At 46.3% G+C, this 23629-nt stretch overlaps 2 protein-coding genes across 2 annotated transcripts; both read right to left on the reverse strand.

Moving 5' to 3' along the window:
• Positions 1–810: 810 nt before the first annotated feature.
• Positions 811–19459, reverse strand: LOC108580192 (leucine-rich repeat and calponin homology domain-containing protein 1). Its single transcript, XM_017943895.1, has 13 exons — positions 19085–19459; positions 9072–9216; positions 8768–9000; positions 8555–8691; positions 8273–8488; positions 7807–7971; positions 7330–7454; positions 7100–7246; positions 6630–7030; positions 6408–6562; positions 6209–6346; positions 6042–6119; positions 811–1112 (listed from the first exon to the last, which is right to left on the reverse strand). Exons 1-13 carry the CDS (start codon positions 19269–19271, stop codon positions 963–965), a joined length of 2277 nt encoding a protein of 758 aa, XP_017799384.1. The 5' UTR covers positions 19272–19459; the 3' UTR covers positions 811–962.
• A 436-nt stretch (positions 19460–19895) lies between these two features.
• Positions 19896–22874, reverse strand: LOC108580193 (elongation factor G, mitochondrial). Its single transcript, XM_017943896.1, has 9 exons — positions 22710–22874; positions 22460–22618; positions 21872–22370; positions 21534–21795; positions 21284–21455; positions 20921–21211; positions 20633–20836; positions 20242–20553; positions 19896–20165 (listed from the first exon to the last, which is right to left on the reverse strand). Exons 1-9 carry the CDS (start codon positions 22782–22784, stop codon positions 19896–19898), a joined length of 2244 nt encoding a protein of 747 aa, XP_017799385.1. The 5' UTR covers positions 22785–22874.
• Positions 22875–23629: the final 755 nt, after the last annotated feature.

Below are 23629 nucleotides of genomic sequence, written 5' to 3' on the forward strand. Positions count from 1 at the left end.
TTCGCAGATTACACTTGCGTTATCGAATATCCGGTTGGTTTTTTTTTTCACTTTTCGATCGAGTATAAAATCAGGTTATCGTTTATCGCGTGGTTTCATTTGATTGATTGATCGATCGATCGATCGACTATCGTTCCACGTTACGATATCCAAATGTCTCGTAATTATCAGCTATTAGAAAGCACAGATATGTAGAACGTTGATAGACATCGCAGACGCTTTATTGGCATTCGAGCTATTTAAACACTATGGAACAATGAACAAAGTTCGAGAATTTAACAACCAGGTGTGTAATTCGAATTATTGTTGTCGAAACAGAGAGAGATGTAGGAACTTTTTTTCATTACTTCGAAAAAGTGTCTCCGACATTTATCAACCATCTACGATCTCTTAGATTCGCGCGTGTCTCAGATAGCCCGACTATCTCTTCTTTATTAAACTCGGCTACTTCTTTACCCTAGTGTCTCGGCTACGTTTTTTCTTCTTTTTTTTTTGTTTTCAGTTTCTCGTACAAAGATACGTTTGTCTTTCCGATATAAAAGTGTGTTTTCTTTTCGTATAACTAATCGAGTGTCATGATCGATCGCAGTCTAAAGTAGCGCCGAATGCTTCTTTCAAGCCGCGTCGCTGTTTTGATTTGAAAAAATTGGCGTCGCTGGTTCGCGACTATTGCAGACACGCGATTCGCACCAGACACGTACAGTTGAGTATAAAAGTAACGAGATCGTCGTTCCCCTATGGCATTGCTCCGTCGATCGACTGATCGACGTCGCGTTTTAGGTACGTGCTAACGGAATCGCGTGGCCCGGAGTATAAAAACGCGGCGAAGCGTCGTTGCTTGGGCTGTTGGGTCCATCGTTTGTTGGTCAGAGAGAGAGAGAGAGCTTGGGAAAACGCGGCCGCTTCTGTTTTCCTCTGGTCGACGAGTATTCCTTTCGGGAAGTGAATTATATTGTCTGGCGCTAAGCAGGCACGTGGTTCGGCAAGTTCGACGAAGATGTCTGCAACGGCGAGCGTGACTGATGGAACCTGAGCAGTTCGGAGACGGTAACGGCGACTCGAACCACTCCCCGACCACCCTCCAGCACGTCGCTAGCGCAGCACACGAGATTCTGCAAAATATAAAGCACCCGTGCGTTCTCCATTAGCATTCTTTGTTCACAGATTCGGCGACGACCGATTTTGGGTCTAATTTTCTTTCTCATTTTTTTACCAAAAAGAATATTTTATTATCAGTGGAAATAGAGTATTACAATCGTTTATGATAGTCGTACAATCGATGTTACAGAGTACCTACGTCTCTCGAAAGTAGAACCGAATATGTGTGTAGTAGCATTGTTCTCCGGGGAATATCCGCTCGAATAGCGAAAAACGCAAAGGGACGCACGACTCTGAATCGATTTCACCTCTCGCGTAACGTGCAAGAGGCGAGCAAAAGGTGTGCGTCGTCGAATCGAGGGAAGAGGCAGTGTTAACCCTATTTTCATCGTTGCTTTTCATTGTGCGTTACGGTATAAACGAGTCGTTCGCCGTTCGCCGTTCGATCGTACAAACAAAGTGGAAACAGTGGAGAGAGAGAGAAATGAACGACCGTGTTCGATGACAACCGATCGACACGATCGTTCCAAGGAACATGAATCGTGTATAAATTATATACGAGCAGCCTTTTCTCGTTTCTTTTTTCCCTCGAGTAATCAGAGAAAGAAGCTCAAGCTCGGAGAAAGCAACAAGGTAATCTAATAAACGAAGCACCGAGTAGTTGAGGAGCATTGGAACGCGATATTCAAAGCTCGTAGTTTAGCGACGAGTTTTAGCATACGTACAATTTGAAAAAGAAAAGGCAAAACGACCAAAGAGAAAAGTAGCTTCAACGTACCATATATCTGTGTTCATACAATACAGTATAATATAATATAATAATATAATATAATATAATATAATAAATATATATATATAATATAATATAATCTAGGTATATATATATATATATACGCTCTCTTTCTCTTTCTCTCTGTTCTTTACAAAAATTATACAATTATACAAGCTAATGCAACGGAATGATCTCGTGTTCGGTCTCCTTTTACGCGCGTCTTTTCTCTACTTGCGGAAGCGGCAAACTTAATCGAATAAAGAAACGAAAACGCGCCGCCGAAGACGTCGTCGTTATCGGAACCGACGGTAAGCTAAACGTGAAATAACCAGTCTCAACGGTTGCGATTAATTCGATGTAATTACACGCGTCTCGAAACGAAAAAAGAAGAAAAAGAAGGGGAAATAATAGTAATACTGATGCGATCATCGCGCCGTTTTAACGGCTACTCTTCGTCGAAACGATCGCAGAGATCTTCGAACCCTGTTTCCAAACAGTCGACGGACGACGACGAATTAATCGTCGACAAAAATTGACGGAAGAGAAAATGGAAGAGGCGGGGGGTACGAAAATAAGAGAAGATGACGAAGGAAGTTAAGTAACGAGTTAAGCGTTAAGTCACCAGCGTGTACGAAATACATATGCATGTGTGATACGATGTGTATAACTTAGGCGGAGAGTAAAAAAAAAAGAAAGAAGACCAACTGACTAGAACCGAGAATTGAACTTACGATTAGAAGTAATACCGAAGACTAGAAACCAAACGGAAAACTTAACGCTCCAAGTTACGCGGAATATCTCTGGAGGATCGCAAAAGCTACGTTGTCGTCATTCTTTGCGATGTATAGTAATTAGGGTTGTGCGGGAACTCGAAAGTGTCTCAGAATTCGAGAATTATAAGGAATAGAACGTGGAACGAAAATGGTAAGGAAATATGTGATAGATATGATTTATTTCATATTTTTCCGTTCTGCTTTGGGGAAACCTGAAATTCTCGGGTTCTCGCACACCCCTGTGTGTGTGTGTCGGTTCGTTACGTCGACACTCGCGAATCTACGATAAATTTCAAGTACAACCATTTTCGTGTAAAAAGGAAAAGGGGTAAATCCCTATGGAAAACGTAGACCGTAATATAGCGTAGAAGCTGTTGGTGAAAATTCCTTTGTGCGTTCAAGATCGATACGTATCTTCACCCGTTTCGTATCGTTTCGTTCGACAGTAGTAGCAGCGACGTGAAAGCATCTCGGAGAAACAGAGTCACGCGTTTGGCACTAAACTACCCGCGAAACGATGAATTTCTTTCCTTTATTTTCACTCGATCAGACGCGTGTAGCCCTGGAATAACAACCGGAAGCAAAGATGCCTTGGAATTCGAAGACTCGATCGTAGGAAGCGACTCGTTCCTCCGCGAAATTCCTTAACGAGTATACAAATATAATCCTTATCGTACACGAATATGTATGTGTATATATATATATGTATGTATGTACGTATAAGTATGTAGAATAAGTTAGACGCGTGTTGGTATATTCTAAACGATATACGTATCGTACGTCCGCTACGTTTCATTTCTTTTCTTCTCTTCCTTTTCGTTAAACGCGTTTATATGAAAATATGGAGATTATCTTAGGCTACGACCGAATTGCTTGGTCGGTGAAGTGTAAGTGCTCTCGTTTGAAGTTTCTCGTCCTCGCGGAGAGACAGAGAAGGACGAAGAAATGAAAATTGATCGTTGATTCCGTAAACGTGTAAACGATGTGAAAGAATGATCGAATGTTGATAAATTCCTTTCGTCTTGTCGAATTTGCGTTTAAACCTACGTACCAAAATAGGAAATCTTCGAACTTAAAGAGAGAGATTTCTAGCACCTTGAAGAACTACCTATCACAGACCCATCAATCCTGAAAGAGCCATAGGCGATTTGTTATTGGTCGAATGTTAAAAAAATACTACCATCCGAGGTATACACACTCCTCTTTGAACTCCGCCTCCAATCGTGTCGGCGAAATAGTGTAGACACGGGTCACGTGTACCACCAGATTCGTTTGCCCATTTTTATTTTCCCGTCGAACCGAAACTCGCCACTTCGTAGCAAAATACTATTTTCTCGACAGATCCTGCCCGACGATAGATTTCTTTTCTCCAATCGCACACGCGCACACTCTTCATTCCGTATGATATGCGAGCGTGTCCAGCAGCTTTGATTACGCTCTTTGATTTTCACATTTTCCCCTTCTGCCACCGCCGGCAGAACTCGAGAACGAGATTACATTCGCCGGAAATCCCGCGAAAGGTCTTCAGCGTACCGGAACAGAAACGCTTAACTAACCTACGCGCTACGTAGCGATTCCTAGAACTAGGCGGACTAAATGTGTACGATCAAGCGGTCTCCGTGTCGAGGCAAAAGAAACGAAACCAACAACCCTGTTCGAAGCTGCCGCGAAGTGAAAACGTTTCGAGTGTCTCGATTCCGTAGCGATGTACAATACATTGAACGAAAAGCGAAAGAACGAGGACGAAAGGTAGACACCGAACGATTACATCGAGCTAGAAGAACGAGACGATTTCAACGTAAACGATTAACGCGATTAGAGGGAGCGATTCTGCGCGCGACACTCGAACCCCGTTCTTTGCCCGGCAAAGCAAACGAGGGGTAAAAACGAGGGGGTGAAAAAAAGAAATTAGAAAAATATCGTGCCGCTCTAAAAGTACTAAGTGGCGTGGGGAAGAGTGGCGTGCAGTGAATAATCGATCGAGCAACGCGACCACTCGGCGAAGGAACGTTAATCGAGCAATTAAGAATACGCGTTCTCCGAGTGGTCGCGCTCGATACGTCGCAGTTTATATCCCATCTTCGATTGTGCTTTTCTCTTGCGAGCGTCGTTCGTTCCATCGTTTTGCACTCTGGCGTTCTCGTCTTGGTCGCTCTTTTTTTCTTTCTTTTCGTTTTAGTCGGGAAGTGGGAAAAGATAGAGCAGAACGAGGGTGGACAGGAATGTGGCAAAAAGCATCCCGGATAGAACGCGATCCTGAATCGTATGGGATGAACCTGGGGCCGATTCTTCGGTATCTTTCTCTCCTTCGTCACGGAGAAGGAGAAGAGCGGAGACGAGACGCGCCAGAGCCTCCAGCCCGTACGCGTCCATGTAACCCACGTCCATGATTGCGTCCGCGTCCATTAACACCTCCTGCAACACCAACAACGATACTACTCAGTCCCAGTCTCTACCACGTCGCTGCTCGTTTTCTTTTATCCTTTTTTTATTTGCTTTCCTTCTTTCCCCAATTTCCTCAATCGAAGCGACACCTTCCTCGAGATCGACGAGATCAACGAAAGCTTCTTTTTTTAGCGTTTTCGTTCGATTTAGGGGTGCTTCATCGAGAGAAAGCGAGCATTGCCGAGACTTTTGGTGTAATAGGTTTAGGGTATAGATCGAACAACATCAACTGGATAGCAGCTACTCGTATACCTCGAAGGTACAAACGCGAACAGATTCAGGTGAGTGGACACAATCGGGATATGTCGATCGAGGAGATGTTAATTTTCGTAGGTATCGCCAAAGGACGAAGAGAGAGAGAGAGAGAGAGAGGGGAGAGACCGCGTTCTCCGATGAAGCGACGAGCGACACAAAAGCGAATACGAATAATCTAGGCGCATGCAACTAAAGCTTCTTTCCTTTTTTTCTTCTCTTTACTTTTGAAACGAGTGAGATTTTGAAAAAAGGAGGAGAATCGTATACCCTCGCGACTTGACGAAAATCGGGGACTGACTAGTAGTTGTTGGAAACGTCATGGACAAACGTACCGGCTGCTGTCGAAGCGTTAGTTACGACGTTGCCAAGAGGTGTTCGATCGACCGATCGAACACGTTACGGACACGTCCACGTCCACTCTTTCTTTCGTTTTTGCATCGTGATTCATTTTCGGCCTGGTTTCTTTCACGTTGAAGGGCCACGTACCCAGTACAGTTGTCACGGAAAAATTGCGTGAAGAAACAAATCGAGGGAAACGAAAAGAGATCGTTTTGCCCCAGATGGCGGAAGCGGAACACTCGGTTTGTAACGTGCGTTATGTAACATGCCATCGTCGTGGTACCATCAGCGAGAGAGACAAAGCACGGAGGCTCTCGACAGAACGGCTAATAAAAGAATATCGTGTGAAATTTGCTTACCTCGTCGACGCCTATCTTCCGACACGCCTCGAGGAAGTTGTCGACGTTGCGCCTGCATCTCGCCATCGTCAATTTCGGCTGCGAATATGTCAATTTAATCGCGTTACGTCGATTTAACCAAGCTATAAACCGTCGAGTGGAGGTGAAAGATGATCGAGAACGCTTACCACGGCCGGCGAAGGAACGTGGATACTGGCAACCGATCGAGGTCTCACGTGGTTCGCCAAGTGACAGAGTACAACTCCGTCTGTCAGCGCGGAGGCAAGGTCTTCCGGTAGAGCCATCTTCAGCCGTGTTTCAATGTGCTGAAAGAAAGGTCGTAGTTTAGCTACCTCTTTGTTAAACCGGATCAAAGCAGATACCAACGTTTCGAAGCTGCTCGATCAAGTCGGCTTCCTCCTTGGCACGTTCGAACTCTCTTCTCATGGTGAAGGAATACTTTTCTGGCACGTTGCTGTTCCAAGTAACCGACCGAGGAGACTTGGGACTCCCGCCGTTTCTGCTGGGACTCTTGTTGCTACCTAACGCACAGCGATCGTCGAGGTTGCGTTTAATCGTGGTAACGTCCAGACGTCGATAGTCTCTTACCTTCGACGTAACTAACCGCGGTCTTCACCAGCCTAGGAGTATGCCCGGGGCTGCTGTTGGACGACAAAATGCTCGAGGACGTTTTGATCGGCGAGTTAGGCTTCTTATACGGCTGCTCGAGGTATTTCCCGTTCTTATTGTTGTATTCGTTATTGCTACCGTTGATAATCGGCGTGTTCTGGTAGTTGATGCGTGACGGTGTTACCTTCTGCACTGGTCTCTTGGTCGCGTTCTCCTCGTTGAAGATCTGCTTACCGGTCATAGCGATCGCCTCTTTGTTGTTGGCCGAGTCCGTGTCGTTGTTCTGCGATTCGTTGCCTGGTGGTGTGACCTGTTCTCGAGGCCTGTACACGCTCGGCCCCTCGTTGGCCCTCTGTTGCCTCAACGCCTCTTTGTACTCTCTGCGAATCGAACGGTTTCAGCTCGTAGAGAGCAGAGGAGGACATTACACACATTTACGTATATCGTACCTGTACGTTTGAATGTGATTAAGCGGCCTCTTCTCCTCCCCGTTGATCAAAGAGGTAGCGATCGCCGCGGACGTTTGCAAGGGTTGCACGGATTGGGTGTTGCTCGACGCCGACGTAGTTTGACTCGGATGACCGGATTCGAGGGGTCTGGAAAAGAACAATCGGAAAGGACACCCGACGGTTAAGCTTGCTCTCGTCCACGATCATTGGCTTATTAACAGCTGGCTTACCCGGGTGGCGTAATCGACGCGTGATAGAGGCCAGAGGTCATAGGTCTTCTGACATCGGCGGCACCATTCTCCGAGGTGCTTCTCTCTAGTTTCCTCTTTTCCAATTGATCGTGCAGTATCATGGCCTGTGAAAAGATGGTCAGGTTCGGTGGAGGAAGAGAGATCGGAGAGGTGCGAGCGCATTCCAAGCGCGTCGCTCGGATGCCGCGCGAGCGTTAATCGCGAGGGACGCAGCCGGTGGGGAGTTCTTTCAATGGGTTAAGGTCATTCAACGACGGCTTGAACGACGGCCAAGCGCGGCTCTCGACAACACACAGATATGATTTTGAAGGGGCGCTCACCAGTTCTATTCACTCGCTAAATATAGAGGTTGTATCATCGCGCGCGCGCGGTCCGAGTGTAACGTGTCTGGAACGTTAGCGGAAAAGCTTGACCAAGGTGGATAACCACCGCTGCCGCTGTCGTTTCGAGACCTACCTTGCCGAGCTCGTCCGCGAGAGACGTGTGCTCGCCTGGCGAGATGGTACTAGGTGTCGAGGTCCCGCTACAGGACGATCCGTTTACGCTGGTCTCGTGCGGCAGCGTGATCGAAAGGGGCGAACACTCTTGACGCCACAGCCCTCGGATCTCGCCATCGTGCACCTGCGCGCAAAACAGGTGTCCACCAGGAGGTACTAAGGAGAAATCGTTGAACCGTGTGTGTGTGTGTGCGCGTGTGTGTGCGCGCGCTGGCGTGTTTTGCGTGCATGCGTTTCCAAACTTTTATTTCCCTTCTTTCTCTACATGTATTATATTTTCTCGAGTTCGGTCAAGAGTATATGTATACAGGTACAGTCTACCGTAGTATCTCGTAGACGGCGAAAAGCTTTTCGTAGAGCCAGAAGAAGAAGTAGTAGAAGCGAAGAGATAGGAGGAGGGCGAGTAGAAGGACGGGGAAACTAACCGCGCTGTGAATCTCTTGCGACCAGCGTTTGTCGACGCCGTCGCTGGTGCTGTATCCGCTGTCGACGTTGTGTCGCCTGTGAGCCCTCGTGTCTAAGGTCGCGTGACCTCTCACGTCCATCGGCGTTCTCCTCGCGCGGCCTCCTCTCGCTCTCTCGTGTTTCGCCGCCTGTCTCTCCAAATATTTGAAGATGTGCGTTCGCCCGCGAATGCATAGCTGTGGAAAACAATCGAGATCCTCGTGACAAATAGATACAGAGATGGAGGAAGATGGTATGCTCACCGAGGCAGGCGGCGAGGTCAAAGGATTATCGGACAGCCGAAAGTCGACCAAGCTTTTCATCGTCCTCATCTCGTTCGGAAGTACGGATATTCGGTTGCCGCTGATATCCAGCTTCACGAGCCTCAGGTACGTCAGTTCTGCGCGGAGGAAGGAAGAATGGTTCCCGCGTGAAAAGGGAAGAACTTTGGGAGAAGCTATATAGGCTATACCCACCTATAGGCAAATGCACGAGCATGTTGCTCCTCAAGTCTAGAGACCTGAGTCGGGAAAGGTCGCCCATCCTCGGTGGCAGGCTCGTGATTTCGTTGCAGCCCGCGTCGAGCTCGGCCAACGCGGACATTCTGCCCAATTCGTCCGGCAAACACGCCAATCTGTTGTGAGCGACCAGTAACGTTTGCAGCGGTAGCCTGCATATCTCCCGAGGTAGAGACGTCAATTGGTTGCGACTGCGAACAAAACCGTCCCCAATCTCGTTAATTCTCCAAGGGAACCCGCATCACACCCGAGCTTTACTAACCTAAGATCGAGGTAGTTGAGGGACTGGAGCATCACCACCGTTTCCGGTATTATTCTTATAGCATTGTGGTAGAGATGTAACTTCTCGAGAAACGGAAATTCCGTGACCTCTTCCGGTAGTTCGGCGAAACGGTTTTTCGAGAGATCTGCAACAGGAACGAAACGGGGATACAGGGATGAGTATTTCTCGAGGAAGCAGCAGAGCTGATCGACGCGGGATTCCCGTAGCAACAGCTGTGCACCGGTTAGGGTGGCGTTCGACGAGTTCGCTGGGGGTTCTTATGAATGGGGTGCGACGGTCACGTGCGTGTGCAGTCTCGAAACGTAGGAAAAGGATAAGGGTGGCTCAGCTGCTGCTGGCTTCGAGCCTCCTTTCTGATCAATAACCACCGCCTAGCCTGTGTATTTTCGGTTCCTCTTCGGGAGTTGGTTAGCGCCCAACGCTTGTCGCTTTCCTTCGTGCCAGCTTTTCGAACTTACCACCGCCTATCGATCGAACGTGCCAGACTCCCGGTCTCGGATCGTCTCGATTTCGCCAAAAGTTACGGAGTACGGTGGACGTTAATTCGCAGGAAATCTCCCTCCGCTTTCTCGGATATTGGCTTCCGACCATTCGGTTTACACGATAGGGACGGAAATTGGCAATCGATCGTCAACAGGATAGCCGAGTTTTCTCGAGAGCTCAGCCTGGTTATCCTTCCATCTGGTTAATTTGCAAGTCTCGCTTACGCATGTATATTTATATATGTATATGGGAACAGTTGCGCCTCGTCCACCTCGCCCACGCTCTAAACAGGAACGAGTCTATGGGGTGAAAAGCAAAGCGTGGAACCGTTGGTATACGGTCGATCGCATAATCGCGAAGTAAGGGCGTCGGCCGGTTCACGTTGCCGGGATGGAGACGAAAATAGCAACCCCTGTTCCTCTCCCTATCCGCCGTCGTTCCGGCTCTCGTGCAAATTCAAATCAGACGATTTTTCTTAGAGGAGAAGGGACTAAATCATCGACACCTGACGCTCGATAACGATCGCCCGTCCACCGCTTTGCGTCGATTCTTATCGACGATTTCTGGCGAAACGAGGGGTGAACACGGGTATGATACACCGTAGTTGACGAAGTCGACGCGTATACAGGGTGTTTTCGAGGAAGGGGTCGACGTACCAGACAATTCCAAGGACCAAGGTCGAGGTCCAGCGAACGAAGCAAGGGAGATCGATACTGTACACACACGATGCGTAGATTCGCGTGACGCTTGTACGATGTTGGCAGTGTCATTGGCGGCGAGTGCATGGGCGTGGTCCCGTTGTGTCCCTTGTTTCACCGATAAAAACAATTACGGCGGATGAACGCGGTTTAACCAGGCTGCTATTTTTATCGCGCGCCGCGATTGCTTATGCATACGCAAAAGACAATAACGCCGGAAAGACGGTCCGCGCAATCATAAGAGGTTAGGCGTACACGAACGTACATGCCGACGTGCCAACGTAAAACAAACTCTCTTTTCTTCTTTTTTCTCTTTCAAACTTCTCAAACTTCCATTCTCTCTCTCTCCTGTCGTCGTTTCGGCTTTTGCGTGCATCGGCGGGAACTGGGGAAGAATAGCGGTGTTTGGGCGTGTCTCGTCACGAAACGCCGGCTACTATCGCCGATAGGATACGCGGGGTCAACGACCACGGGGGGAAAATTGAACAGTTAGGAAATAAGAGAGAGAGCGCTTTTGCATTTGGCGCGCGGTTCGAAGGTGGACGTATTCGTCTGCCGGATAATCGACGACGGTACGGCACGGAACGCAGGAGAAAATACTGTAACGACGTCAAGTTTATCCTTGGCGGGATATATGGGGCTATAAGAGGTCGCATAAGGGCTGCCGTGGAAACAGAGGGTCGGCCGATCGATAACGCCCCCATGGCAGATATCGTCCAGGGGGTTGACTGGGTTGGGAGCGCAAGGTGTCCCATGAACGGCGATCGCGCACCCTCTCGTCGAGCCTTTCTCCTGGAAAATAAAATCATTCGGGACGTGGCGAGTGCCACGCGAACTAACGATCGGTAACCAATTTAATTCCACTCCAGATACGTTATTAAGCTCTACGCGCGGTTAACGATCAATTCTGGAAGCGCGAACGATTCGTCGCTTCCTAAGCAAACAAGTTATCCTTTGAAACGGACGGTGGCGATGCGTTCGGTCGATCGTTGGAAAGGAGGTATAATTGACTTTCACCTGAGAGTTTGGTCGCGACAGCGAGAAGGGACAGTTTTAGTCCCTACGTCCTTGAACTCGTGGTTGCTATTGCCGTGTGATTGGCGATGCGATCGCGTGAAAGACGAAGAAGAGGGAGGAAACACGGAGCAAGAAAGACCGTACACGCTTTTGTGAGAGACCGCCACCACTTCCGGCGACGGGGACGCGAGTGCGAACGCGACTCGCATAAAAGATCGAGCTGGAGACGAATCGACGCGACGGGACGCGACGCGGAGAATTAGCTTGCACGTCGTGAAACCTTCTGATCGAACGATCAGAAGAGTGAAAAGTGGTTTGTCATCGAAACGAGCGCTATTTTCTACGGTAAGCTGATTTTTCCGATAGCCGAGACGGCGTACCGGTAGAATTTTGATGATCGTCGATCGATGCAAATGTCGGACGTCGCGCCGTGGCGACCGGTCGAAACGGGGAGAACGAGTCGTCAGGCATCTGGTAGCCGGTGATTCGACGTTGCATGAATTAAACTCGGACATGGGGAAACGTCGAGAGAGAGAGAGAGAGAAAAGGTGAAATAAAGAAGGTAGTATCGCGCAGCCGGTTTCCATACTCCTGCCGTCCGAGCGTGGCGGCCAATGCGTGGCCAACAGTGCTGCGCATTGTGCGTGCTACGCGTTCGAGCGTGCTGGTACGCGTACACGCCTTCCACTAGCGCAGCCGTGTGCCGACTGCAATCACGAACAAAGCACGTGCTCTTTTCCTTCCTCTTACGATTTCACTTGGCCACCGGACACATTTTCACAAATTTGAAGAAGAAGAGCAGAGGAGGAAGGACGGCGTGGACTTTAGGTTGCACGCGATGCGTGAAATTCGAGGCGGAAGCATGAACAATCGATTCGACGCTGTTCGCTTTGACGAAGGCGTAAAAAACTTCTTTGCCCGGTCGAAAGGAGAGTTTGCCTCCCTTCCTGACGGAGCAGCAGCAGCCAACGCGCCGCTTCAATTATTGCAGCAGCAGCGTCGCTCGCTCCCCCGTGGCCTACGAGAAAGGCTCTGCTTCTCGAGAAGGGTTCCTCCTCCCGTTTACCAAGCCTACACATCCACATCTCGTTTCCAGCGCAACGAGAACCGTGTTTCCCCAGACTCCACCATCCTTGACCCAAAAACTAGCGTACGTACCAGCGTCCCTACCCGAGGTGGAAAAAAGAGAGCGAACCTCGTCGTGGAAAGGTGGGCGCGCACAGGGTGTAACGAGACCGTCTCTCGCAACGAGAGCACTCTCGATAACGTGTCTGAAAGATCGCGTTACAGCCGCGCGACCGACGTTCCGCTCGAACGGAGTATTTTTTCCCATCGGACTCGTTGTGCCTATCGGATGGCGGTTTGTCGTTTCTCTGTCGCGAGAGAACGCGATACCGTCCGAGGCTGGTTGCTCCATTCGAGTCGCGAGAACCAGTTAGAAAGGAAGTACTTACGCGTACCGAAATTCCCTCGAATAGAACCTACGGGGGCGTTTTCGCGACGACTCGAAAGGGCCAGGTTTCGATCGTGAATCCCTTTGTCCGTAGCCACGCTGCGTAACCACGAAACAAAGCCACGGACGACGTCGTCATTCCCCTAGAGACTAGACCGAAGGACATACTCCTCCTTTGTTCGGTGTCATCTTCGATCGGACCAACAGAGACTTTTCCTTTTCACCAACCTTCTACCTGCCGTTAATCTCTCCGTAACGTCCGGGCAGAGTTGTGCAAGGCTGATCGATGGACGCGTAGTTATAGACTGACGTAATAAGATACGGATAAAATGAGATAACAGGAGATAAAGGACAAGGGGTTGGAAACGTCGTTACATGGTCGCGGGACTGCTCGTTAACGGCGTAGTCGGCTAATTTAGCCATGGCTAACGAGATCGGGGAGAAACGCGAGACTCGTAGATTTGTTTCCACACGAGTTATTCGACCGGGTCTCGGCCGCGCGGATACAGATTCGGTTAGCCTTAATCGCGTGACGGCCTACTAATTATCCGTGCTCGCGATTCTCCCTGGTCTCAGAGTTGTAGGATTTTGATACGCGAACGCCTCTTAATCTCGCTAAATCCCCGGTGAGAATACTTGACGCTCACGGTAACCGCGCATCTAGGTTTCGCGTGGTGTATAATCAACCGAATTTACCCACTCACCTAATAGCTTTTGTTCAGTTTCGTTTACCGTCGAATACCTCTTAACGACTGCTACCTCGTCAGGTATGACTTCCCAGTTAATGGGAAATCGGCGAGTCTGGAACGAAGACGTTTGTGGTCTCGAAGCGATAGAAAAAGTGGCTTTGATCTTTCGGTGCTAGCGAGTGCGTGGTTTAGGGTAGCTGCTGCTCGACAGTCGGAATTTTGCCTCTGGTTACTTCTGTTCCGTGGAAATGCGGGAAAACCGATGCATTAGCGAAATCAAAGAGATTAAAGCGGCGGGTAAGCGGCAGACAAGCTCTCGCGGTTGCCGCTGCGTCGGTGTAAGAGTGAAAAAGAGGCGAAACGGAGAAAGGAAAGATTGGAAAAACGAGGAGAAATGGATTAGGGTTGCGTCGGGGGATTCAAGGCTGCGCGACAGGTATAAAAGCAGCCGATCGTTCAGAGCCGGTTCAAAGGTTCGCGGATGAAAAGGAGGAGGGGGGAGAGGGAGGAGACAGTGTCCCTTGTCGCATCCGTGATACGCGCGAACAAAGCCGCGGCGTGCGAATTTTAGTCTGGTTCGTAGAGCGAAGGAGAACCGCGGAACAAAGCGCGGAAAATAAAAAATTCCACTCGTCTACGGGGGATATGGAGTGTCGCGGAACAAGATCCGCGTAAACGCTGTCGCGTCGAGGCCTTCGAGGAGAAGAACGACGATTCCGCGGCTGTAAAATTCGCGGGGTTTCAGAACCGAGCAACGCGGGACAAAGAACCAACGACACACTCGGAATGTAGGACAGTCGCGAATAGAAGTGGCGCGGAAGAAAAGTTTGAAACGAACGAACCGTGTCATTTTCATTAAATCGCGCGCGACTCTCGCCACGAGCTTAACGGAAGCGGGAGAGAAGTTGAATCATCGCGTTGCAATCGATAGCTGACGAATCGATCGAACGCTAAGATCATCTTGTATGGAATCGTGGGGGGACGGCTTATCGTGCGACGACCCAAGAATAACTTTATTACGTTCATTAGCCATCTATAACACTGGCCGGAACGATACGACAGAACCATAACAGTATTTCTTACCGTTTCATTTCGACTCAAGCCACGTAAGAAGCGTGCGCGAACTGACAAACGGGATTGCCTAGAACGATAATTAGCAACCGTCCCTTTCCTCTCTACCTGTTTCGACTATCGATACTGCCTTTCAATCGCGAAATTTTGCGTAACAACGCCTTCTCCGCAATGCGGCTAGAATTTATCGACGGACAAAATGCGAGTGGAGACAACCGCGCCAAGTTAAGCTCGTTGGTCGATCGACCACGCGACTATCTTTCTTCTCCATCGAAACTCCCTTTCGTCGGACGAAACGATACTCCGGAGGATTCAGCGAAAGAAACGAGGTCGCCTATTTTAAAGAACGAACCGAAAAACGATCGATCCTTTTTCTCTTTGTTTAAAAGTCATCGACGCGGGGACACAGAGGGCAAACACGGTACGGCAAACATCTTTCGCTCGAGTTACCCCTGTGTGGTTCGGCTGTTTTCTAATATCGCTGCACCCTTGTGCGGTGGAAGTTTGCAGAGCACTTGCCTCTGAAACGAATGTTTCAGGTGCTGGTTGCGCAGCTTTTTCGCGCGAATCAGCGAACTTGGTCGCCGAGCTGACCCAATTCGCCAACTCGTGGAACGCAGGAGGCAACCCGATCGCTCGCCGGTAAAGGTCGCGACCGCGAAATCGAATTTCAACGGGCGGTATCGTGTTGTAAAGTTACGGTAGAATAAAATTCGAACACCACCACGGTTAGCCGGCGGTCGATGAAAAACGGTGTACACGATCGAATCGCGCGTTCCACATTTAACGCGTATCAATGGAGGTAAAACACGAACAAAGTTACGACGACCTGGCTGTATATTTGCTGCACCGGTACAGAGGGAGGTTATCCAGGCAAAGGAAGTCGTTTAAAAAGTATGGAATGGGTTCGCCAGTCTGCTAGGACGGCCCTGTGATACTGCTAATTATAACTCGGCAACGAAACCATCGCGTTGGCTTGCACACGCGATACGCGCCACTCGTGGCGCATAAGCCGGTGCATATTAGCGAGATGCCGCTGAAAACGGCAAATTTTCAAAGAAACTGCCTCGTTGCTGCCGTTTCACGGCCCTTTCTTCCGTTCACCGACCGCGAGTCCGCCAACGCTAATTACCAGCCTGGAACCTGTAATTAACGTCGCCGATCGATTTTCCCCCGAGGACGAAAAATCGTATTTGTGTTGGCGCTTAGGCGATATACAAACAGGGCGCAGCTCGGGGACACGCGGCGCTCGAAACGCTTCTCGTACATACATATATAAAGATTCCCGCGTAGCCACGACGAATGTCCGGTGATTTGAAAAGAGAAACGGTGGGTGCGATCGTTCACCGGTACTTGGACTTGGGTCGGGGGATGGGGCGAAATGGGAGCTTTCCACCCTTAGATGGCTGCCGAGCGCTCGAGAGGAGTGCTCCTTTGGCAGAGAGACAAGAGCGCGAGATAAGCGAGCAAGTAGGAGCAGCACACCGTCGCTATGGCGGATACGAACGATGTAACGCGTTATGGAGTATCGACCTGTTGGCACCCCTGCCTCTGCAGCTGCGGTGTCTCTATCTTTAGCTCGGACCGGCCCATCGCATGGGACTCTCCCATAACCATGGTGGCTGCTCTCTCTCTTTCTCTTTCTCTTCCTTTTACGAGTAGACCAGCGCGCACCCTTTCGCCGTGAACAAGAGACGCTGATGTCTTCTTCTTTCCTCGCGAACCTACGCCGACTACGCTTGGACGTGTCCCCAGGACTGAATTAGCCTCGAGCGGTTCGTGAAGAAAACGCTTTCGATTCGCTCACGACCGGTTCTTGCCGGGAGACACCTGTCGCGAACTCGGCTCCGATCGAGAGAGCAAACGAGCAGAGTTAACCGTGGTGTCCATCGCGAAACGAACACGGTCCAGAGCTCGTTATCCAAATCGTTGAGGCGAGTATCCCCAAGGGAGTAGGTACCTACTACATACGTACCGAGAAAGTGCACGCAAAGTATTATAGTTGACTTGGGGAGTATACGGCTGAGTTGGCGCATTGGAATGTCCAAGAGAGGCGAGAGGGGTTAGCCTTTTTCTCTTTCTCATCTTTCCCGAAGAAAGGGCGCGCAGTATACCGTGACGTAATCGATAAGAAGCTTTCCCCGTACCAGCCACGCTGTTTACCGTCGCTAACACGGCTTTTCCCTTTTCCATCAGTCCCGTCGGAACACACGCTGCGTTCTTCGTAATTACGCGCAGTAATCGTTCACTCATCCAGCCTGTGTTTCCTTTCTGCTCGTCGTCGTCGTCGAACGGACCATGTCGCGTTCGCTTTTACTGGTTCGCGTATGCGTCCACGGACAATGGCCCGACTTTTTCTTCGATAGTGCTGGCATATCAAACCCACGAGTTTCTCCGGTGAATGGAGACAACGACAAGGCCTACTGTTATTCCACGTAGCTCTAGGAACCGCGGGTTAGAAAGCGTTGGCGTTGCATATACAAAGTACACAGGCCGCGTAAATTTCTTTGTGGATTGCTCGTCGTTGGTTTCGCTCGTCACAGAGGATCCCTCGTCGCAGCAGCGGCTGACCTGGGGTTCCTTAATGAAGTTACGTCCCCTTCTGCGAGCTTGTCGTCGTACCCTGTCGTAAGAAACTCGGTTCGATACTAGCTCGACGAAATTGTGAAAGTTTCTCACCGACGTCGAATCACCGACCGAAATTACCTCGTTCCCTTCGTCCTAGTACTTCATCGTACATAAGGTCGGAGTGTTGGCTGGCCCAAAGCCGTGCAACGACCAATAGAGTACTGATTTAGTACTGATAGTACTGATAGAGTCACTTCTTACCGTCGACCAACGTACCACTGAGTTCCCGTGCTTTTTCAAAGGGAACTTTGTCGATTAAAAAACGAGCGATTGATAACTTTGTTTTCTCGTTGGAGAAAAATCCGTAGGTTGTGACGATGGGAAAAAGAAAATTTATAGGAGATCGTACGCGTGAAACTACGCGATCAATTACGATCGATCGTTGCGATGCTCCGTTGTAATCTGAATCGTCGAGTCGATTCGCGATCGTGAAGCCGTAATTGGAAATGTTGGCGAATGTAAGCGTTCGATAAACTATGTCGCGCGATCGATGGGAGCTGTAGATAAGACACGGCAGCGAAAAGTGTAATCGCCGTCGATAATGCCTATATCTCTCCGTGTTGCTTCGATAGAATCGGGAACGATAAGAATCTGCACGGAATCGTGAATGAAATCTCAAGTTTCGATTAATTTTCCGACTACGTACATAAGTACTTATGTACCTGCAACTGTCCCGTGAAAATGTTGTCTGAGTGAAACAGACACATCCTCGACGGTGACGAGCGGTAATCGTCTTATCTGTAGGTTTGCGTCATACGCGTCGTATGCAGAATTAAATTGGGGTCGAAGGATCGATTAATTTCTATATTTGCAACTGCTTCTTGACTGAGTGAGCGACGCGAGAAACTTGGGCACATCGATTCAAGAGAGTATCGACAGTCTGAAAAGTTGGGACACTCTTACGCTTCTGCGCACGTAATTCCTCGTGGTGTGCCGGTGATATCAACGGCTGTGGAATACACGATTATCGCGGTAACAGGAAACACCGGGTGTGTCGAGATAACGTCGTTCCCGCGGACCCTCCACTTGCGCAAACCTCTCGTACGCTGCTGCATTCTTTAGGGCCGATTGCATTTTCGAAAAGGGAGGCTGACGTGTCGTTATTTAAGAACGACCGTGACCAAAACCATGACAGTATTATTAGTCAGACCTTCTGCGTGACTCTCCTTCGTGTAGACCGGGAAAATGTCAGTTTTCTACGCAGGTATTTCGTTTCTTCTTACTTCTGCTTTTGATAGCTCCTACGTTTACCGGTCGGTGACTAATAACGTGTGTACATGCACGTATAGGAGGCATAAAACGCCTATGAAAACGTGGCCACGGTGCGTTGCACCGTAAACGTAGATGCGCTTCCATTATGTAATACGTACTTAAGTGTTCCCTCGTTAGTTGTATATTGGTAAATTCAGCTTTGCTAGATTCCTTTTTCTTTCTTTGCATAAGACGCCCGCCACTAGTCTGTCAAGGTTTTTTTGTTTTATGTGTCTTAACGAACGGAGAAGGGAAAAGCGTTCGATTGTTTTCGAATCTCTTTCTGGAAGGACTAACGGGACGAAGATGGAGAAAAAGCGATGCGTCGAGGATGCAGCTGAATGGAAGGTACGTACAGCTGTAATTGGAACAGCAGGCTGTATAAATACGTTTTCGTTGGGCGCCACATACGCGCGTGAATATGACATAAACACGAATGTTCGAGGTTAACCCTTGGTGAATTTAAAGCTAGTCTCGCGTTAGGATGGAACGAGAATGGAACGCCTGTCTGATGTTTCTTTTGTGTATTTTGAACCGGAGTAAGATTGGGGAAAAAAGGAATTTTCTCTAGACAGATATCTCCGCGCAGCGCAACGTACGAATATATGTATACCCCGTTCGAAGATATTCCTTTCTTACTTGGTTTTCTTTGTTTCGTTGAAAAGAGGGGAAAAAGTAAACGGTAGGTGTGGAAAGACTCACCGGCGAAAACTGTATCCTGAAGATTGTACTTGCTAGAGCCTGTTTTCCCGACTTTTGGAAAATCCTTCAACTTTCGACCGCTGAGCTTAAGCTCGCCGCTCAAGTGCGCTTCCTCCAGGATTCGCTCGAGACTTCTGGTGAGCTGCTTCTGTATGTGGCCACTCATGTTCGACGCGACCATCGCCATATTACATTTTTCAGGCACGTACACGCGGAACCACGACGGCGAATAGTCTCCCTGGCGTACCAGCCACTCGTCTTTTAGACGAGGCAGGATGTTACGAAAAAACTCTGCATCTACCAACTACTCCCGATACTTGCTCCTGCGCTACTGATCGGAGCTTCGGTAAAGCGCGCATGGATGCATACGACCTCAGCGCCCCCGTTTAATCGCCATCTTAAAGACAACATTTAAGCTGCACATCGTTCGATTTCATTCGAGAATCGCAATTGCAATCGATTTTTCGAAACTTCGATAAAGTTCTTCGCTTTCCGAACTGTTTCCTAATTCTTTCGCTAGTTTCAATGCTTCAAACTCGCGAAATATTATTTAACGTTGCGACCAATAGTAAACGGTGTGCGAAGTGACGAAGAAATGATCAAAAAGTTCGAAATGGAGGATTTGTTTGATTATTCTTCGGGAAAGAAAATTTCGTATATTGTAATAATGTGTACAACGTGTATGGTAATAATACTTATATTTACAATATCTTACATCTATGCATTTTATTGTACGTCAACGTACATTTTATAAATACAAAAAAGTTGAAATGATCTCTAACATGAATGTAGTTGAATATCCACGAATTCGCTAATTTTTCTTTTTCTGTGCCTCTGGTACTAGATTATGTGCTACTTGATATTCTCGTACCAGACCTTCTTCCACGTCTGGTAGACACGGTGTATATCTTACGTACTCCATAGTAAATTCTCCTTTTCCTTGAGTGGTAGATCGTAATTCACCGATATAACCAAACATATCGTTTAACGGAACTTCTGCTTTTAACATAACCCATCCTTCGGTAGCATCTGTATCGATTACTATACCATACCGCTTAGTCAGTTGAGCCATGACTAATCCCTTTATCGAAGACAAATTTCAAATTAGTATAAAATGCAATTCATCTTGCTACCGTATAACAACGATATATTCTTACCTGATATTCTGTGGGAACGGTTACTTCTACCAACATTATCGGTTGTAAAATTTGCCACGACCCCATTGAAAACAAATCTTTCATTGCACCCTGAGCAGCGAGAAAGAATGCATACTCGGAAGAATCCACGCAATGGTGCATACCATCCAATAATCTGAATTTAACACCCGCTACCTTATGCCCCGAATACAGTCCCTTCTCGCATATTGTTCTAAAACCTCTTTCCACACCAGGAACAAATTGTTTCGGTACGTTCGTTCCTACCGTTTCGTCCGAAAATATCACTTGGGTATTCTTTTCGGGTGGTAATGGCTAAAGTAATACGATCGTAATACAAATTATTATACGATACGTAGAAAAACCAACGATTTCCATAAAATCAAATTAATACCTCTAGTACTCCAGTTACTCGGGCATATTGACCAGCTCCTCCTGATTGCTTTTTATGAAGGTAATCGAATTCCATAGACTCTCGTAATGTTTCGCGGAAAGAAACTTTTGGTTTACCAAGGATAATGGGGCAGTTAAATTCGCGTTCGAGTCTTTGAGAATAGATTTCTAGATGTAACTCTCCCATTCCACAAAGTAGAGTTTCCTAAAACATATTACTAGTTGTAGTTTCTTTTGATTCTCTTGCATCGGTGCATTATAAATATCCTGTTTAATTTGTCTAACTCACCTTGCAGTCCTCGTCGTAGTAATGTTTCAAAGTAGGATCCTCCTTGGTAAATCGTGCGATACCTTTCGAAAAATTATCTCGATCTTTTGTATGTTTTACTTGAACGGACATAGATACAACAGGCTCGGGTACGTAAATAGATTCCATTGACAACTTCAAATTAGTATCGCTAACAAATGTATCACCTGATGCGCAATCTATGCCAAATAAAGCAAAAATATCGCCTGCATAAATTTCAGGCACCTCTTCCATCTGATTCGCATGAAGTCTTACTAACTTTTGAATTCGGACCTAAATCATATCGTATTTATGCAAAAACTTCGTAGCTTGAAAGCTGTTTATACTGACAGAAAATAAACGAACCTTTTTCCTTGTTCTTGTATTAAGTAAGGAATCTCCTTTCCTTATCATTCCTTGATAACAACGGAAATAAGTTAATTGACCAAATCTACCAGCTTCCAATTTAAATGCTAATCCAATAAAAGGATATTTGCTACTCCTTTCAGGATTTAATAGGATTTTAGTCATTTTCTCCCTATAAATGACAAATAATTCTTTCATATTCGAAGAAACAAATGTTTAACAGGAATATATCAAATGTGGAGAAATTTACTTATTCTCTTCAAATGCATAGTTTGTCACTTCTCCAGGATTTGGCAAATAATCCACAATTGCATCCAACAGTGGTTGAACACCTCTATTTTTTAAAGCAGTCCCAACAAGTACCGGTGTAAATATTCTTTTCATACAACATCTTCTCACAGCTTCTGCTATATCCTTTTCAACTACTTGTATTTCATTCAAATACATTTCTCCAAGTTTCTCATCCACATTGCTCAACTGTTCAATTAACTCTTGTCTCTTATCTTTTGCCTCTATGTGTAAAAAATATAGTATTATTTGTAAATTATAGTTACATAGTTAAATATTTGCATTGATGAAATTATATACCTGCTCTCATATCTGATGGAATTTCATCTTCTTTTATAACTTCACCATAGTCTCCTTCAAAGTATAAAGCTTTCTGATAAATTAAATCTACTAATCCTTTATTGTTACCTTCTAATCCAATAGGCAATTGCAAAAATGCAGCATTATGGCGTAACTTTCCTTTTAATTGGTCTAAAGTTCTTTTATGATTAGCACCTAATCTGTCCAATTTATTAATAAATGCTAGACAAGGTACATTGTACCTTTTCATTTGTCGATCTACAGTTATTGTTTGTGATTGTACACCACCTACTGCACATAATACAAGTACAGCTCCATCCAAAACACGTAAAGCACGTTCTACTTCTACAGTAAAGTCAACATGACCTGGAGTATCAATGATATTAATATTATGATCTTTCCAAACGGTATATGTTGCAGCAGATTGAATTGTAATGCCTCTTTGTCTTTCTAATTCCATACTATCCATTGTTGCTCCAACATTATCTTTACCTTTTACCTGTTAGGAGTATTTTGTATAATCAAATGGAAGAATAAAGTTTATATTCAGACATTTCAGATAGCAATATTTCAATGTCATTTTCTTACCTCGTGCATTTTATCTATTCTTCCTGTGTAGTATAATATACGTTCAGTTAAGGTGGTTTTTCCGGAATCAATGTGAGCAGAGATACCAATATTTCGAATCTTTTCCAAAGGCTTGTGTTCTGCATATTTCGTGTATGATGACAAAAATTGTAAATTCTTCTGTTCGACGAACAATGAAAAACGTTTATTATATAAATGACTTTTCGTAAATGTCTAATAATTAAATTTTCTAAAAGGTTAGAATTCTTACTTTCAAAATGTATGAACGTTGTAATAATAATGGGTTCAAATTGACATTATGTCTTAAAATCGTTATCATGGACATAACGATTAATTATCTTTTAGTAAACGTTAATAAATAACAACCGATTATTACTTCAGTGCTTAAAAAAGATTGGATCTGTCGAGAATCTCCGCGCTTAATACCCGAATACGATCGAATATAGCCGAACAGCAGGTTGAACCACGTGCTTATCTATCATACATTGAAATCACAACCGCTGTAGAATATCAAAATTAAATAACAAATAATTCTAGAATTCTTAATATATATAAATAGTGCAGATTGTGAACATTAAGATTATATTTTTATTAAAATAAAACATAACAAGCTTACTTAATTCGTATATTAAAGTGTTTATATACTACAAATATTTACATTGAGCTCACGGGGCTGGAAAGTACGAATGTTGTGCCTAAATAATTATCATTTACATTCAAATGAGAAGTACATTTTTGCATTCTCTTTAATACTAATTACACTATCTGATGCATCCTTATACACACTCGCAGCACTTCATTTTTCTTTTCTGAGAAATGTATGAGGTGTCAAAATATATTTAAAATACTATTATGCATCAGAATTCTGAATCGATCTAATTGTTATTTTAATGAATTTCTAATTCCTTTCCCAATGCCCAAAGAAGTGTATATCATTCGATATTTAACGACGAAGCAAATCAATTTTAAACATGGATAAAAACAATATTTTATATCGAGAATATATATCTTCATAAAAGAATCGACACTGATTGTCTTGGAATAATTGTGCAAAATTCATTAAATTATGAACATCCAAGATAAACACGTGCAGATAATGAGAACTATATTTTACGTTTACTATATTTATCAAAATGCATTCCTAATCATTTTTTTTTCTGCTAGCTTGAA

This window comes from Habropoda laboriosa, unplaced genomic scaffold (assembly GCF_001263275.1).
Source record: "Habropoda laboriosa isolate 0110345459 unplaced genomic scaffold, ASM126327v1 scaffold2, whole genome shotgun sequence".
Classification (NCBI taxonomy): Eukaryota; Metazoa; Arthropoda; class Insecta; order Hymenoptera; family Apidae; genus Habropoda; species Habropoda laboriosa.